Here is an 18,825-nt window from a genome sequence, read left to right on the forward strand (position 1 = left end):
CTCCCCACTGCTGGGGCCCTCTCGGGCTCCCCTGTCCTGCACCATCCCCCCAGGGCTACACCTCTTAGGGTCAGGGGAGGAGGTCGGCCAGCCTACCCAGGTCACCCTCGGGGTCTGGGTCCAACTCTGGGCCCCGGGGCAGCTCCTCTGGGGCTCTGCCTCGGACAATCAGCATGGGATCCTTGTCGTCCTGCAGCCGGGTCTGAGGGTCTCCTTCCAGTGCCCTGTACTGCACCTTCCGCGGCAGTGCCAGCTGTAGCTCTTTCCAGAAATTGGAAGACGGCGTCTAGGGGCCAGGGTGGGGCAGTGAGGGTGCCCGGGAGGGGAGAAGGGGCTGCGAAGGCAGTGAGCCCCCCTCCACTGCTATCCCCGAGAATGAGCACCACTGTGACACACCGCGACACACCCTCGGCACAGCCCCCTCCTCCCACCTCTACAGCCCAAGGACCCCCACCCACAGAACCCCGTGTTCCCAAAGCCCCCCACACAGGAAAATCCGCGTCGTCCCCCCAGTCTCCCCCTTATCCCCCACCACCATCTCCCAAGCCGCCCTCGCCCCGCCCCCCACGCCCCTCACCACGGAGCCGGGCTTCCAGAGCAACAGGGTCACCAGGTGGCGGTGCTGGCGCAGCAGGTGCAGCGCGGGGTGCGCGGGGTGGCGCCGCTGGCCCTCGAAGGTGATGAAGATGGGTCTGCGCGTCAGCTCCAGCAGCCGGCAGAGGCCTTCCCTGCGGGGGTGGGACCGTCAGGACGGACGCGGCCGCGGCCCCCAGCTCCCGCCCCTGCCCCCGCGGGACCCACCGGAAGCTGTGGCTGCACCAGGCGCGGCCCAGGAAGGCGTCGGAGAGCACCACCACCAGGCGCCTGCAGCGGCTCAGGTTCACCAGCAGGTCCGCGGAGGGCTCTGCGGGGACGCGCCGTCGGAGGGGCGGGGCCTCGCGGGTGGGGCGGGGCGACGGGGTGGGGGGGCGACGGGGTGGGCGGGGCCGGGCCTCGTGGGTGGGCGGGGCGGGGCGCCGGGGCGGGGCCTCGCGGGGTGGGCGGGGTGCCGGGGGGGGGCCTCGCGAGGTGGGCGGGGCCTCGAGGGGTGGGCGGGCGGCCGCGCGGGGCCTCGAGGGGTGGGCTGGCGCCGGGGCGGGGCCTCGCGGGGTGGCGGGGGCCGGGGCGGGGCCTCGCGGGCGGGCGGGGCGCGGCACCAGGGGCGGTACCTGCGCGCGGCAGGAGGTCGCGGTCATCCAGGAAGAGCTTGTAGCCGCGACGCCGCTCCAGCTGCGGCTTGAGGATGAAGTTCACGAACTTCCGGTCCTCGGGGCAGTCGCTGTAGGAGACGTAGGCGTCGTAGAGCTTCCCGTCTGCGGGCGCACGGCGCGGGTCAGCGCGCTCTCCCGAGGCCCCCGGCCGGCCCTTCGGCCTCCCTCACCCCCTCGTCTGGCGCGCACCCCTCCCGGGCCCTCCGGGCCGCACGCACCGTTCACCTCCAGCTCGCCGTGGGCGTCCTGGTACCACAGCAGCACGTTGAGGCGGCACTTCACGTAGAGCAGCGCGGCCAGGAGCAGCGCCAGCAGGACGAAGAGCGAGGCCAGCACCGCGGCCACGTGGCCGGCGGGGCCTGGGGACGGCGTGGCAGCCTGAGCCGCTGCCCCCGCCTCTCCAGGGCCCTGCCCGAGTCCCTGAGCCCCGGCCCTGCTCCTTGCCCCTCCAGACCCCCGGGTCTGCCCCCGCACCCCCTCACCGGCCTTCCAAAGCCTGAAGGAGGGAGAGCTGACGTTGTGGATGGAGCACGTGAAGGCCCCGTAGTCCTCAGCACCCGTCAGGTTGACGCCCAGGACACTGGACACGAGGGCCTCTGACCAGTTGGCCGGGACCCTGGGGAGACCAAGTCCCAACCCCTCACCATGGCTTGAGCATCAGTGGACACTCTGGGGCCCAGCTGCTCCAGGGTGCGCCCAGGGGGGCTGCAGATGGGGCTCTCCAGGAGGGCCTTGGGCCCTAAGCTAAGAAAAACAGCCAGAACCTGGGGGGCAGGGGCAGGGCTCTATTTTGGGACAATCACCCCAACCCTAGGTCTGGGCCCCAGGGTTGGCCTGGAGGTCGGTGACCTCATTCCAGCCCTGGGACTCTGCTGTGCACCATGCTGACCCGATGAGGGTCCGCCCCAGGGTCTGTCCCTGCAGCTACTGGCCCATGTCTGTGACCAGGGCGACACTCTGCCCATGCTCTGCCTGGGTGGTCACTACTCAGAACTGCGTCCAGGTGTTTAGAGACCGGGGTGCGGGTCAGGGAAGGCCACCCGCCTGGGGTTCGTTACCCCCGTCTCTTACCAGGAGTCCTCCTGGAGGCTGTAGTGGCTTCCATTGCCCAGCGGCTGCCCATCTTTCTGCCACCGGATGGATGGCAGGGAGCAGTGGGGCCCAGAGGCCACCGAGGCTGTGCAGTTCAAAGTGACCGCACTGCCCAGGGCAGGTCCCAGGACCTGGTCTCCAGATGGAGAGAAGAAGTGGGGGGCCCCGCCACAGACACCTGCAGAGAGAGGTGGCCAATCGATTGTGCCCACGCTCCTGCCGCCCGCAGCGAGGCCTGTGGGGCTGAGAGAAAAGGGGCTGTGGGTGGTGCGTGCCACCTGGTGGTGGACAAGGCCTGGCACCGTCCTCCACAGCAGCAGCCGTGCCTTGTGGGTTTTGCCTGCACTCGATGATGGCCCGGTTCTCAGAAGAGACATTAGACAGATGGCCATGAACAGAGTCAGAGCCAAACTGAGACCCACAACTGCTATGGGGTCCGGTGGGCAGCTTGACATCCAGGACAAAACCCGGCCCCACCTTTCCCCATGCTCCTGTCCCCTCAGCCCAGCCCTGCCTCTGCCAGAGGGGTCTGCAGGGAGTGTGGGTGTGGGGTCCAGGGGACTCCAGTGCTAGGCAAGACACAGCCACCACAGGGGTGGGCATGGCAGGGCTGGGGCCTGGGGGCCGGGACCCTCCCCTCCAGCCCACAGGCCAGCCCTCCCTGCACAGAGACTGAACTTCTCCCTTTACATCGGGGATATTGGAGAAGCCCACCATCATCTTGGTCAAGGTGGTCCCCTGCCTCCCACGGCTACCTGCCCTGCCCAGTGCACCCCCACCCCTGCCGGCACCAACTTGCAGTATTTCTGGACTTGACTGACCCCCGAGCCTGGTCTGGAGGCCTTGGGCGGGAGTGGGCTCAGGGCCCATCCCAGCTGCCCACCGAGGGTCAGCGTGCTGCACTGGGGGAGGGAGGCCTCTGTGCCCCCAGCTTCGGACCCAGCAGAGAGCCTGGCCCCACTCCCAGCCACCTACCTGCCATGGCTCGGGCTGGGGCCTGCTCAGGTGCCACCAGCTGCCACCTCCGGGGCCCGCTACAGGCTGGGCAGGGCTCACTCTCTGTCCTTGTGGCCAGTGGGTCAGGGCACCTGAACAGTCAGAGCCTGCGGCCATCCCCAGGAAACAGGTTAAACAGGAACAGGGTGAGTTAGCGAGTAACTGCAGACGGCACTGCCTCCAGCTGGGATTCCACCCTGACCAGCCCCGTGCGGCCAGCACTGCCCGGGCACCTCCATCTCACGGCCAGAGAGCCCTGGCCTCAAGTCCAGGTACACCCACCCCAGGGCCCACCCTCCGTGAGAGCACAAGGGCAGGTGGGTGGGGAGTGCTGGGGGGCCAGTGTCTGTCCAGTCCCCTGCTGTCCCCTGGAGCAGGACTGGCACGTGCGAGTGGGTGGGGCAGTGCTGCTGGGCGGCGGGCCCCTGGGGCTGCCAGCCTCTGTGGTCGGCTCCGGCTCCGGCTCCAGCTGGACGTAGACCCCTGAAGGCTGAGCCCGGCCCCGAGGTTGTCTGAGGCAGGGGAGGCAATGGGCCGGCCTGGACCTGCAGCCTCTCTGGCCTCACTGGGCACACCTTGGCCGCTCCTTGTGACCTGACTTGTCACCTCCAAACCCAGAGACTTTCATCCCAGTGGAAGCCACACCCCCAGGTGACATCTTTCCCATGGGGGATCTGAGACTTGCCCAGCCCTGGCCTCCCAGCCTCTGGTGACATTCTCCTCCAAGTGGCCTGAGACCTTGAGGGTCCCCTCCCCAGGAGCACCCCAGGTTCACCCTGTTTATTCACCAAGTGTTTACCGAACACCCACCTGGCTCCCCACTGAATGAACACGGGGCTGGAGATGGGAAGTAGGGCCCTGCACCCCCTCAACACCGCCCCCGGGTCATCCTTCTCCACCCTTGGGGACCTGGAGGTTCGGCAGGGATGAGCGGACTCTGCCTCCCCTCCGACCCCGACTTCTCACAGGAGGACCGTCGCCTGTGCCTCTGACGACCAGCCAGAAGCCCCGGTTGTGGCTGGGCTGGAATTTCCCTGGGAACCACTGGAACCTCATGCGTGTTCCCATCGAGGCTGGAGACGGGGGTCCTTCTAGAAGACTTTTCCAGGTAGAGAGCGGTCCGGGAAAGTCCTTGAGGCAGGATGACCTGCCCACGCACTAGGGGTTGTGCACAGTGACGCGGCTCACACCCTGTCCTGCAGCCCAAGGCACCGTCACCTCACAGCGTGCGAGGGGGGTACGCACCCCCTGCCTGGCACTTCTGACTGTTCCGGACCTCAGGCCAAACTGCCCACATGGGCCCAGAGCCCTTGCACACCCCACACACTCCCATCACCACTCCCATCAGCACACACCTGCAGCACCTGCCGCCAAGCATACTGCAGCTCGCACTCTCCTCTCACACGCATGCCCGCGCCCTGAGCACGGTGCACACGCACACCGTGAGCCCTGCAGCCTCCCCTCCGCCAGGGCCCACCCAGGCCCACAGGCCTGCTGCCGGCGCCAAGTCACCTACTTCCGGCTCCTTCCTCCTAGGGGGAGACGGTGGTCATTCGTGGGCACTCGGGACAAACTCTGCATGCAGCTGGGCCCCCGACTCTGTCTCAGGACACGTCCCCCCAAGACACGTCCCCAGACAGGGTGAGGACCTGGTGTGTGGGGGTGTTGGTGAGAACGTCCCTGTAACGTGCCCCGGAGCTTCCTGGCCTTGCAGTCACATCCTCTCCTGAGCATAAACCCCACCCAGGCGCCCACCCTCCCTGTGGGCGGGCAGCAGTGGAGCTCTCGCCCCGCCCGTCCCCTCTTCCTGTGAGCGGCTCCTTCCTCCAGGGCGCGCCCACCGAGCACCACTTCCCGCCGGCCCGGCCCGCCTGGGGGTGCCTGCGCAGGGTCCACAGGGTGGACCCGCAGGGCATGTGACCTGCCTTCTGAACTCCCCTGAGGTGCCCCCACTTGGGGGATCGGGGTCGCCATGTTACTCCTCCTGCCTGAGTGAGCAACATCACACTTTCCTCACCCCTGACCAGGCCAGCGGCCCCTTCCCGGTCCACCTCGCCCGCAAAGCCCCCCGCTGAGCTGCTGTGTGGCCAAAAGGAGGCTGTGGGCTTCACTAGACTTTGGCTTCAGATCCTGCTTTCCAGATAATGAAGCAAACAGGAGACCAGGGGACGGGGAGCAGCGGGCACCTCCTATTGCGCCACGGGATCCCCAGATTGACCCGGCTGGGATTGCTGGCCATGGAATCACTGGACGAGCGTTTCCTTCAGCTCCTGGCCCTGCCCCCGACAGGGGCAGCTGCCTACCCTGACCACTCCCCAGCCCTGCCTCAACCTCCCAGGCCCCTGAGTGATGGGCGCCTTGGGCCCGGGCTCTGCCTGTTGGGTGGAACCCTGGCCTTGCCTCGCCGCCTGGTCTGGAGCTGGTACCAGCACCTCCTGGCAGCCACCAACAGCACGGAACACCCTGAGCGCCCTCCGCGTGCCAGACGCACCGCCCCGTGCAGCCCCGGGATCCCGCGAGGGGCAGCAGTCACACACCCCCGGCAGGAGAGCGCCGCGGCGGCCCGGGGGCACTCGGGCACCAAGGCCCCTGCTCCCAGTCAGCCTGCCGCCTTTCCAGGCTCCTGCCAGCTGTCGGTGAGCCCAGCCCGGAAGCCCCACTACCTCCCGCGGCCCCTCACCCCCAGGCCATTCTTCAGAGCAGTCATAAATGCCGACTCACTCTCCCGTGAAGTCCCTCCGAGAGCGCCCCAGGGCACCCAAAACGCCAGTCCCGCCCTCGCACCAGCCCCCTGCCGCGGCGCTCCCCCGCCCGGGCCGCCGGCTCCTCGGCAGCCCGCAGCGCCCTAGGAGCTCCCTCCCGGCCCTGAGCCCCGCGAGCCCCGCCGCCCCCGGCCCGTGGGCACGCCTGGCCGCGCGCGGCGAGCAGCTGGGGCGGGGGCGCGCGGGCGGCGGGTCCGGGGCGCGCATGGCGGAAACCCCGCCCCGCGCACCCGGCTGGTTTCCCGTGCGCCCTCTCGCCCCGGCTCCGGGCACCCGAGTGGCGGCGGGGACCCCGCGCGCTTGGCGCGCCCTCCCGCTCCTCCGCGGAGGAGGCCCTGGCCGCCCACGGCCCGCGTAGGGGGGCGCGGTCCCCTGGACCCGAAGGGCCGCGACGGACGAGCTCCGGCTTCCGGCGACGCTGGATGGCCGGCCGGCCCCGAGCCGCTTCCTGCAGGGACCGCACCCCCCGCGGCCGCAGACGACCCTCGGGGTCCCAGCTCCCGAAGGACGGCGACCCCCACGCCCCCCGCGGGTCCGAGTCCCGACAGCCACTCACCTGTTGCCCGGGATCCCCGGCTCCCGCGGTCGCGGGGGCAGGAAGGCTCACCTGGGCCAGGTGCGCAGCGGCGACAGCCTCGGCGACAGCGGAAGGTGCGGCCCCGCCCCGCAGCCAGGGCGAGGGCGGGCCCGGGTGTCCCGCTTTGCGCCCGAGGCTGCGGCTGGAGATTGTCCTTACGCCGGGGACAGGGGCCCGACCGCCCCAACCAGCCCGGAGAGTTTCTGGAGCCGCGGGCGGGGTAGGGGGTGGGTGTCCTCGCAGATTCCAGGCGCCTCTCCTGTTCTGCCCCCTGCCCGGCTCCTCCTCTTACTCCAGGAAGCCTTCCTTGACCCCCACCCCTCCCTGTACCTGACACCTTCACCTCCAAAGAGGGTGGCCCTCAGGAAGCCGCCCGCCCGTGGAAGCCCCTGGAAGCCGGTGGAAGGCCGGGAGTGGGGGGGGGGGGGCAGCTCATCGCCGACCTTTCACAGGCCCCCTCCTGGCTCGGGGCCTGTTTCCCACTGGACCTGAGGACAGATGCGACCCACCTGAGACACCACGGAGGCCTCCAAACGAGGAAAATGGCTCTATTTTATTACAGAAGGTTCAGCTGAGAGAGAGGCCAGAGAGGGTGTGCCCCCCACCGCCGCGTCCAGCAGGGTGGAGGCAGGATCTGGGCCCCAGATCCCCTTGGGGGGCCTGACTGAGTTATTTACTAGGAAAATGTATCCTGGTGTCCCTGCATGGTGACTTCACGGGAAGACCCCAACCCTCAGTTCTAAGGGTGGCACCCCCAGTCCCAGGTCCTGGGAGAAAAATGGGGGCAGGGGTTGCCTAGAGTTCATGTCAGGGCTGGGCCAAGCCTCAGGCCTGATAGATGGAACGTGCTTGCAGACCCAGAACCCCCAATCCCCCACCCCACAACCCCAGAGGGGCGGTCAGTGGCTCTGGATCTCGGCTCCGGTCGGCGTCAGCACCTCTCGACCTGCTCCGCGACCCCTACACGTCTGTGCTCTTAGGGCTGGAGCTGGGGGGTGGTGTGAGGTTGGTGGGGATCGGGGTCTTGCCCCGCCCCTGCCCCAGCCTCTGCCCCCCGTACCACAGCTTGTCCAGGAGTCTCTGGTACTTCTCCTCCAGGACTTTGTTCTTCACCGACTGAGGGACATCGGGCACAAACCAGGCAGCAATGAGCTTAATGCACAGGGCCACGTGCTGGAGGTCAGAGGTCAGGGGTCAAGAGAGGCGTAGCAGAAGCCAGGGCAGAGTGGGGAGGCACAGACAGGCTGAGCAGGGGTGTTCGTGACTGGGAGCCACGAAGCAGGGCTGCCAAGAGCTGCCCCATCCCCAAACCATCCCACTCTAGTTCTGGCCCACCTCAAAGAGGATGACAAAGGCCAGGCGGATGGCCAGCAGGAACCAGAACTGCTCGGAAGGGTTGTAGTCATGAGCGTTGCGGTAGTCGCGGTACCTGAGGTGGGGAAGTACGTGGGCTCGGGGCTCAGGAGCTCTGAGGGCAGGCTAAGTGGTGGGCGAGGAGCTGCAAACCTGCACTCGGTCACAGTCTCCCAGCCCTCCATCTGGACGGGGTCCCTGAAGTCCTTGGTGTAGAACACGGACAGGCTGTGGTTGACGTAGCCTGTGAGACAGCTGTGGGCAGGAAAGTGAGAGCAGGTGCAGGCGGCAGGGCCGGTGTGGACAGGCGTGTGGGCAGCCCCTTCAGGCTCCCCTGCTGCTGCTTGTGAGAGCAGAGCTCACTGGAAGCCCGAGTCTGGGGCACACTGCAGACTCGTCCTTCATTCCCACTGGGCCACACACTGCCACATGCTTGGGGGTCTGTGAGCCTCAAGTGGTTGGGGGGACTTGGGAATGTGGGGGGTCTTGAGGACGCCTGCGAGGGGCTGCGGGGCGCATGCCCTGGGAATTGAGCCTGGCAGGTGGGGCCTGACCCTCTGACCGACCTCGGGAGCCGGAAGGGCTCAGGGCTCATTGCACCCTCCCGAGATGGAAACAGGCCACCAGGGCTCTGATGCGGGCAAGGGGGCCACGCTGGTAGCGTCTGCCCAGAAAACACGTGGGCCTGGGGCCTGAAGCCCCCTGGGGTCCCAGTCAGTCACCCACACGCTGCAGCCCAGGGGCTGCTGGTGGGTGGGTGCAGGCAGAAGCCGGGGCCCAGCCTCATTTCAGCCCCGGGCAATACTGTCAGAATGGGCCCGCCTCCCCTGGCTCTGCTGTGGGTGGCCCAGGTTTTCCCAGGGGTCTCTGGACAGTGGGAGGCTCCCCAGTGGCCCCTCACTCGATGGCAGGGTGGGCCCCTCGTTGGCATGGGCCGTAGCGGTACTTGTAGACCACCCGGGGGATGAACTCGGACGTGAAGGCGATCACCATGCCGTTGGCGATGACGGCCAGCACCCCGATGGTCTCCAGCACCTGCAGCCAAGTCCCTAGGCCGGAGTGGAGAGGTGAGGGGCTCCCGCACCTTCTCACGGCCCTGCCCCTGAGCCCCGGGCAGCCCCAGCCTATGGGTCGGAGGACCCTGGCCAAGCCCAGTGAGCCCCAGCTCCTTCTCCCCGACGAACAGGGGGTGGGGTGGGGGGGCTCAGGTCTCCTGAACTCCTCAGCCACCCCTAAGCTGCTCAACTCCCTGGTTCCCCACCCCAGGGTGGGAACCCCTTAGCCTGGGCCCAAGACTGGGGGCTCCCCCAGCACCTCTGTCTCCCCTCTCCACGTCTGTCCCAGCATGTGCTGGGCATGACTTTGGCCACCTCCTCTCAGTTCCCAACTCCAGTTGCTGGACCGCAGCCCCCGGGGAGGGAAGGGCCTGCAGAGTCTACCCTAACCCGCCTCCTCCCGGGGACTGAGCTCCCCCAGGGTCCACTGCCCTCTGGGGCCAACCCCTGGAAGGGCAGGGGCTGGGGCGGGCTGCCCCTGCTTGGGAAGAGCTATGTCAGCGCCTGGGCACAGCAGAGTCCCCCGCGGCCCGACGACCCACCCCCACCCCCGGGGCCTGCCGCGCCCCCTCCCCTCCAGCGTGTCCGGCCCGTCGGGCCCCCACCAATGTCCTTGGCCTTGCGCGGCACGAGGCGCCGCTGCAGCCGGACCATCTTGATGGCGTCCAGCCGGATCTCCACCACGTTGCTGAAGAGCGCGAGCAGCGGGGCCAGCGGGAAGGCGGCCACGAAGATGGTGGTGAAGCTGTACTGCATCACTGCGGAGCGGGGGCGTCACGACCGCCGTGCGCCCCCCAGCCCCACCCCGCGCCCGCGCCCCCGGCCCAGCCCCGCGCGCACTCATCTCCATGAACTCGTCGAACAGGCTGAAGACGGTGACCGGGTTGAGCAGGTAGTCGCGCCGCCACGCCCGCAGCTCCGCGTCCCGGCACGCGCGCCTCTGCCGCCGGAGCCTCAGCCGGAGGGCCAGCCACCTGCGGGCGACCGGGCCGGTGGAGCGGCGCGGGGCAGCGGGCGGCCCGGGCGCGGGGCGCGGGGCGCGGGGAGCGGGGCTGCTCACGGGCGCAGGTACTCCACGCAGTTGCTGAGCGTCTGCTTCAGACCCATGATGACGGCCATCTGCACGAACAGGTCCATCATGCAGCCGCTGAGGTGGCACTGAGGGTGGGGAGGGGGCGCTCAGGGGGTCGCCCAGGGATGGGGGGGACATCGCCTCCCCCGGGAGGTCAGGGAGGAGGGGAGGCCCAGAGGGGGTTTGTTCAGGGGACCACAGTAGATCAGGGCCTCGGGGGATGTTCATAGACAGTGGGGAGGGGAGTGTTTGCGGACAGTGGGGGTTGTTCACGAAGTCAGGGGATGTCCCTGGTGGACGTGCCCAAGCACAGCTGCAGTCTTCCTCACAGACCCCGGAAGCCATATGCCGTCCAAGGGAGCCCAGCCTCACTTCCCCCTCACCTCCCCCCGTTGAGTCCGGCCCCCCAGTACTTTTGAGATGTCTGCAAACTGGCGCCGCGGCCCCTCCTCCTGGTCATCTTGCACCCAAGCCCGGCTCCGGGTCCACCTCACTTCCTCTCCTGGGACTGGGGTCTCCACACTCAAAGCCCCTTCTCTGGGTGTGGCCACCCCCTCCCCAGGCTGGATGAGGCTGCCTGGTCCCTCCCGCTCAGGCCTGGGCAGGGGTGGGGCAGGGTGGGGCGCAGCCAGCCTGCTCTGGGGGGCAGCGAGGCCTGGAGGACTGACTGACCTCCTCCAGCTTCCACAAACCCGCCAGACGCACGGACTTCCCAGGGTGACCGTTGATCCTGGGGAGGAAAGGTGAGGCGTGGGAGGAAGTGGGGGTGGGTCAGGAAAACGGAAACAAACGCACTGGAAAATCTGAGGACCAGGCACTCGGGTGGATACACAGTCTGCATCAGGCCAAACTCACTTCCCTGGTGCCCCAAAAGCCACCGGAAAATGCGAGGAGGAAATCTCTGTCACAGACACCAGAAAAAATATAAAATAACTACAGTGAAACTCACAAGAAATTTGTGAACCCTCTATGAAGGAAACTATGACGTCACTAAAGAGCAACCTAAAAGAGCACTGGAATAGAGCAACTTGAGCTTGGGTGGAAACAGCCGGGCTGGTAGCTGAGCGGTGGACCCTGGCATCCTGGAAGCTGTGAGTGTAGCTGCACATCAGACACGGCAGGTGCAGTGAAGGTGCTGCCAGCGGACCTTAAACAGGGGAGGGTCCTGGGGACCCAGGTGGGAAAGGAGACCAAAGGGGGAGAACCAGAGAGATGCAGCGTGAGAAGGCTAGATTGGCTTTGAAGACAGAGGGAGCCACGTCCCTGGGACTGCGGAAGCTTCTGGAAGCTGCAGAAGGCAAGGAACAGGTTCTCTGAGCCTCCAGAAGGAACCTGCTCTGCTGACACCCTGATTTAGCCAGTGGCCTCCAGAACCATAAGATAATAAATCTGTGTTATTTATGTGAGTGAGTTTGTGGTAATTTCTTACGACAGCCATGTACCAATCCACTGTTACAGTGTCCAGGCCATTCTTCCTAAAAGAATGTATAATTTTACTGCAATCTTAAAATAGGGTAAGTTTCTTAGAATTTTGAGATAGTGTGATAAAATGATTCTAAAGTTCCTCTAGAATAATAAGTCTATAGTAATTGTTTTTTAAAAAACAGCAAAAAGAAGATAATGAATAGCAGCTAGCTTCATCTGACAATAAAGCATAAAGCAAAAATAATTAACACAAAAGGCACTAGCCCTGGAATTAACAGAATCCATGAAAATACCAAAAGATCTAAGTGAAAAATGGAATTTGATATTTGATGAAGAAGGCATTTCAAATTGGGAGTGGAGGTGATGGTTCAGTCCAGAAATGGTTTGGGGACAACTGGCTGACATTTGGAAAAAAACAACACAAACTGTCCTTCTTGCCCCTTGCAACAAAACAAGTTCCTTACGGAGCAGACTCAAATGTTTACAATTTTGAAACCCTAGACTAAACAAAATCATGACTGAACACATCTTTAATCTTGAGGAGGGGAAACCCCTTTTGAGCCTTGCATGAAACACAGAAACCTTAAAGGAACATGTTGGCAAACCTCACAACATAAAAATGGAACTTTGCTCCGATAGAGCGTGGACAACAGGAGAAGCTTTTCCCTCCTTTTCTGAAGACCCCACAAGTAGAGAGGCAGCTGGCAGGCCAGCCGAGGGCGCAAGCCGGAGCCAGGCTGCCCGGGCCATGCTGGGCCCACCACCCATGGGCTGTGTGGGCCTGGGCAGGTTGCTGACCGTCTCTCGATAAGATGTTGCTACCCTAGAGGACCGTCGTGCACATCGAGCGGGCGAGCGTGAAACACGTGGGTTAGGACACATGATCTGTTCTTACACAACCTCATCCCATCCATGAGAAAACTCAGCACAGCCCTTTGTTCTAAATATTAGTGGCTGCCCATGAACCTCCAGTCCCACAAAGAACAGCTGCATACAAGAGAAGGACCACAGTAAAGAGGAAAATGGGTCCTCACGAATGAGATAATTGGGAACAGGTGGGAACTTAAGGGAACAATAACTAATTGACATCCTCAATAAACACTCAAGAAAATACTGCATGTATAAAAAAGAAAAGGATGCTACAAATACAAAATCAACAGAGAACAAAAAAAAAAAGTCTTGAAATTAAGTCTTTAATTGTCAGACATAAAAAATATATATTGGGGACTTGGAAGAAGTTGGCAGCATAGAGAGGACTGGAAGCTAGTCAGTCCCTCTGGAACAACTAATAAATAACAAGGAACAAATAGTAAATAATCTGGAATAACTTCGGGGGGACAAACATGACCATCCACTCATCATACACCAACCTGAATTGGGAGGAATGCCCGAGATTGCAGCATAAAATCTGTAAATAAAAACAGCAGACCCGAGCTGGGAGCTCCCTCCCCCCACAGCCCAAACTGCAAAGCCTCGTGGAGCTAGAGAGCAGCTCTCTCCCAGCAAGCGAATATAGCTCAGCTGAGCTCCAACTGGGGTTTTAATTAGCATGCTATGACTCCCCAACAAGTAGACAGAGGCTTTTGGTGACAACTGACCTTAGAGAGCCAGAGGACGTCTCTGGGAGGAAGGGGGAGCCCAGAGGACCGGATTCTGTCTCTGGCCAATGGGTGAAACTGAGGGGGGCCACAGACTGACCCTGAAGGGAGTCTTTCTGTCCCTTTTTTGGCTCAGTGGAGAAAGCCTCAGCCATTTTCAGTTCCCAGCGCTCTGATCCAGACAAGGGTGGAGGCAGCAGAGTCAGAGAGACAAAGAACCTATTTAAATGTAGATGATAGCTCCCCAGGGGGTCTATCTTCCCTAAGAGGAGCGGGGCAGTGCCAAGCTCTACTACCCGCCTTCCACTCAGAACCAGACCCCAGAGCCTGGGGGAAAATAGCCACGGGCCACACCTCCTTACACCAGTCAGGAGCTACAGGCTGACAGGCACCACCTGCTGGGAAGAAAAACACAGTGACTTGAGGCCTCACAGGGTGTACCAGTCTCCTAAGACACCCTCAAGGAGACCTGAAACTATTGCCTTCTTCCAAGACCTGAGCCCATTCTGGTCTAGGAAAACCTGATTGAGGCAACCAAGGAGGCCAGATGCCTAGACAACAGAAAACTACAACCTACACTAGTAGGGGTGAAGTTATGGCCCAGTCAAAGGAACAAACTTACACTTCAGCTGAGATCCGGGAATTTAAACAACTAGTGCTGGATCAATTCAGAAAGTTTAGGGAAGATTTGGCAAAAGGATGGGCGTATAATGAAAACACTGGGCATACATAAGGCAGAAATAGAAAGTTTGAAAAAACAACTGACAGAATCTATGGAAATGAAAGGCACAACACATGAGATGAAGGACACAATGGAGACATCCAACAGCAGATCTCAAGAGGCAGAAGAAAACACTCAGGAACTGGAGAACAAGGCACCTGAAAGCCTACACGCAAAAGAACAGATAGAGAAAAGAATGGAAAAATATGAACAATGTATCCAGGAACTTAAGGACTAAACAAAATGCAGGAATGTACATGTCATTGGTGTCCCGGAAGGAGAAGAGAAGGGAAAAGGGGCAGAAGCAATAATAGAGGAAATAATCAATGAAAATTTCCCATCTCTTATGAAAGACATAAAATTAGGGATTCAATTAGCACAGCATACCCCAAACAGAATAGATCTGAATAGGCCTACACCAAGATACTTTATAATCCAATTATTAAACTTCAAAGACAGAGAGAATCCTGAAAGCAGCAAGATAAAAGCGATCCATCACACACAAAGGAAGCTTGATAAGATTATGTGCAGATTTCTCAATAGAAACCATGGAGGCAAGAAGGAATTGGGGTGATATATTTAAGACAGTGAAAGAGAAAAACCACCAACCAAGAATCCTATATCTGGCAAAAACTGTCCTTCAAATATGACGGAGAGCTTAAAATAGTCTCTGACAAACAGACAATGACAGCATTTGTGAAGCAGATACCTGCTTTACAGGAAACACTAAAGGGAGCACTACAGACAGATAGGAAAAGACAGGAGTCAGAGGTTTGAAACACAATTTTGGGAGATAGTAGCACAGCAATGTAAGTACACTGAACAAAGATGATTGTGAGTATGGCTGAAAGAGGAAGGTTAGGAGCATGTGGGACACCAGAAGGAAAGAGGAAAGATAAAGACTGGGACTGTATAACTCATTGAAACCTAGCGTGATCAACAATTGTGATAAAAAGTACAAAAACATTTTTACATAAGGTAGAACAAATGTCAACATTGCCAGGTGTTAAAAATGGGGTGGGATTGGGGAAAAAATGCAACCATTGCAAACTAGAGACTATAGTTAACAGAAACCTTGTATTATGCTTCCTTTAATATAACATAGGCAATATACATATGGGGGAACATAGCGGAAGGGTAGGGGACACTTGGCATTAGTGATGTTGTCTGATTCTTTATTCTACTTTAGTTCAATGCTATCTTTCCTTTTGTTGCTTCACAGCTGCCATGGATTTTTTTTCTTTTTTTTGTTTTCTCTTTCTTTTTTTATTTTTCTCCTGTCTCCCTACCTTCTTTGACTCTTCCTTCTCCTTTGTGGAAGAAATGGAAATGTCCTTATGTAGATAGTGGTGATGGTGCTGAACACATAAATACGTGACTATACAGGGAACCAACAATTGTTTACTTAGGACAGAATGTATGGTGTGTGAACAAAACCATCTTAGAAGAAATGGGTTGATGAAGAAACCTTGGGGGCACTATATTGAGTGAAATAAGACAGAAACATAAAGGCAAATATTGCAGGGTCTCACTGATATGAACTAATTATAATATGTAAACTCATAGACATGAAATATAAGTTACCAGGATATAGAACGAGGCTAAAGAATGGGGAGTGGTTGCTTACTACGAGCAGAATGTTCAACTAGCATGAACTTAAACGTTTGGAAATGGACAGGGGTGATGCTAGCACATTGTGAGAATAACTAACAGTGCTGAATGTTGTATGAAGGTGGCGGAAAGGGGAAGCTCAGAGTCACGTATGTCGCCAGAAGGAAAGTTGGAGGTTAAAAGATGGGAATGTACAAAACAGTGAATCTTGTGGTGGACAATGTCCATGATTAACTTTACAAATATTAGAAATCTCTATCATGAACTAGAACAAATGTATGACACTATAACTAGAAGTCAATAATAGAGGGGCATATAGGAAAAAATATGTATACCTATTGCAAACTATATACTACATTTAGTAGTATTTTAAAATTCTTTCATCAACAGTAACAAATGTACTATACCAAAACTATGAATCAGTAATGGAGGGGGGATGGTTAGGGGTATGGGAGGATCTGAGTTTCCTTTTTCTGTGTGTCTTTATTTATTTTCTCGAGTAATGAAAATGTTCTAAAAATAGAAAAAAAATTAACTGTGGTGATGGATGCACAGCTGCATGATGGTACCGTGGAAAACTTATTGTGCGCTTTGGAACTTTGAATAATTCTATGTTACGTAAACAATCTCAATAAAAAATTTTTTTTTAAAAGTCAAACATAGTCGACTTACCATATGACCCAGCAATGCCTCTCTGAGATGTACACCCAAAGAATTGAAAAAAGCAGTTCAAACAGATACTTGTGCACCAGTGTTCATAGCAGCATTATTCGCAATAGCTAAAAGGTGGCAACAACCCAAATCTCCATGAATGGACAAATGGGTAAACAAAATGCAGTATAAAGAAAGGAAGCTGATGTTAAAACTTGATGTACCTCGAAAACATGCCACCTGCAAGATGAAGACATAATAGTTGCATATTAAATGATTCCATTTACACGAAATATCCAGACTTGGTAAATCAATAAAGATTGAAAGCAGACTGGTGGTTGCGGGGTATGGGGTGAGTGAGGGATGGGGAGTGACGGCTTAAAGGGCATGGGTTTCATTTTGGGGTGTTGAAAATATCTTGGAACTAGATAGAGGCAATGGTTGTGAATTACTAAATGTTCTAAACGTCACAAAATCGTTCGCTTTTAAATGGCTCATTTTAAAAAAATTGTTGCATGTATCATTTTATTGCTATGTAATAGTCCATTGTATGACTATACAAGTTTGTTTACCCCTTTATTTAGTGATGGAGAATTATTTGTTTATGGTTTGGAGTTTTAGGCCATGACAAATAAAGCTGCTGTGAACATTATATATATATATATATATATATGTATATATATATATATATATATAGGCAAAAAGACAAAGTGAAGGCAACCTCCCAAATGTAGACCAGTGAGACACACAGATGGAATATATGGGAGGAAGGGTAAGAAATAGGACAAACCCAAGAGAGCCAGTAGTGCTATAAAGAGATAACGGCGGGGGGGGGGGGGGATCCTGAGAACGGTTTTTTTGGTTTTTTTTTTTTTAAATAAAAAAAGTTAAAAAGCAGAAGTAGAACACGGTTTTAAAATCTAGAAGGGCCACTGACTGCAGCAGGTGAGTGAAGACAAGACCCACGCTAGACCGTGCCCCCGTTTAAACGGAAGACCCTAAGGCTTCTAGAGGGAAAACCTAGGTTGCCTGGGAAGGGACAAAACTGCAGTTTCCCACCGGTCTCCCGTCAGCCACTCTGCATGGTAGGAGACAACCGAGCCAGCCAGGCCTTTAAAGCTCTGGAAGGGAAAATTATTTTGAACCCAGATTTCTATACACAGTCATGTCAGTCATGTGCAAGAATAGAATAATGTCATTTTAAGATATTAGGGTTTGGAAATTTTACCTCCCAAATATACTTTCCTAGGAAAATGAGAGCAAAAACCAAGAAAGAAGGCGGCCTGGGATCCAGGAATGGTGGCCCCAACCCCGCAAAGGGGCAGAGGGGAGTCCCGGGAAGTCGGCGGTGGAGGATGTCCTGGAGGTGACCCCCCGGGGGGAGAGAAGTGCAGGGGGTCGCGGGGGGGGGGGGAGGGGGCTCCGTGCAACACGCAGCACGACAGAGGCTAGACAGACCTGAGGGTGTGAAAAGGCAATCGGACATTCCAGGAAAAGCAAAGCTGTAAATAACGAAATGGCCCAAATATAAAGCACCGTGAAACAGGACATGATTTTAAGAAACCCATAGAGTCAAATAAAAGAGAATCCACTTGACCTTGATGCCCAAAATTCCTCCCTCAAATAGTCTCGGGGTCGTGACAGGGAACTTAAAGAGAGATGTGGCCCTAGAGTATCATCTGGTCCCACGGATAACTTTACATATAATAAATAAGCACTGAATATCGGTTTTGAACTTTTAGAATTGCCCTGTAGACAAAGCGCAGGTTAGATAAGGCTGCAAAGTGGAATGGAAATGTTAAAAATCTTACAAGGGCTGTCATCTGTGCAGCCAACAGAGGAAGGACGTGGAAGCTGGGAAGGAAGAGACCCCAATCCTTAAATAAAAGTGTTTTGATAAATACTGAGTACAAGAGATGGAAAATAGCCATTATTATTTAAAGAAACCAGGGTGATCAATAGAACTGAATTTGATTTCCAAATATTGGGAGGATGGGAGAGGGGAGGTGACTTAAGAAAATGAAAGAAAATAAATACCATCTGGGGTTGAAAACACAAGAAAGAGGTGTGAGCAGGGCGGTGTGTGAGGAGGGAGCTGGGAGAGCCTGCAGCCCACTCACGGCGCTCCGCTGGGTCCGAGCCCAGGGTGTGGGGTGAGGGGAACCAGGCAAGGGGGGGGGGTGGGTACAGGGCTGCCCAGAGGCCCCACGTCTCCTCCCCCCCCCCCCGCACCCTCACACCCCTCGGGAATGCCAGAGGCTTCCTTCTGGGGGCTCCAACAACCAGAGACCTGGTTTCCACCCCAACCCTCCCCCGCCGGCCCGGGGATGCTGAGTCCACGCCACCCTCCCCTCCATGCTCCCAGCACACTGACCACTGGCCTTGCACCTCCCGTCAGGAGACTGAGGATTCCTCTCCAGGAACCCACAGAGCACGAGGTCAGACCAGAGGCGCGGCCAGGCGACAGGTGGCCGAGCGCAGGACCTCTCAGGAAAGCCTCCGCCATCAACAAGAGAGACCAAGGAAACAGTGTCAGAGCAGACGACAAGGAGGCAACACCCCCAGACGAGAAAGGACTGGAAGAGGAGGCCACGAGGACCTTCAAATGCCAGAAGAGGGAAGGAGGCCAGGTGAGGCCACCTGGAGGCCCCGAGGCAGGCGA

At 58.3% G+C, this 18,825-nt stretch overlaps 1 protein-coding gene across 8 annotated transcripts in view; it reads right to left on the minus strand.

Annotated features, from left to right (window-relative positions):
* Positions 1-7,218: 7,218 nt before the first annotated feature.
* The window catches only part of ANO9 (anoctamin 9), a 25,236-nt gene continuing 13,629 nt past the window's right edge, over positions 7,219-18,825 (minus strand). The window contains exons 16-24 of one of the 8 annotated variants that reach the window (XM_037838431.1): positions 10,830-10,887; positions 10,146-10,243; positions 9,926-10,059; positions 9,691-9,843; positions 8,932-9,079; positions 8,184-8,285; positions 8,013-8,106; positions 7,738-7,850; positions 7,219-7,665 (exon numbers count right to left, since the gene is read on the minus strand). In XM_037838431.1, coding sequence (XP_037694359.1) covers positions 7,638-7,665; positions 7,738-7,850; positions 8,013-8,106; positions 8,184-8,285; positions 8,932-9,079; positions 9,691-9,843; positions 9,926-10,059; positions 10,146-10,243; positions 10,830-10,887 — 928 coding nt within the window. In that variant the 3' untranslated portion in view covers positions 7,219-7,637. The other 7 variants (XR_005217334.1, XM_037838429.1, XR_005217333.1 and 4 more) reach the window with 7 other exon arrangements.

The sequence above is a fragment of the Choloepus didactylus genome, chromosome 6, assembly GCF_015220235.1.
Source record: "Choloepus didactylus isolate mChoDid1 chromosome 6, mChoDid1.pri, whole genome shotgun sequence".
Taxonomy (NCBI): Eukaryota; Metazoa; Chordata; class Mammalia; order Pilosa; family Megalonychidae; genus Choloepus; species Choloepus didactylus.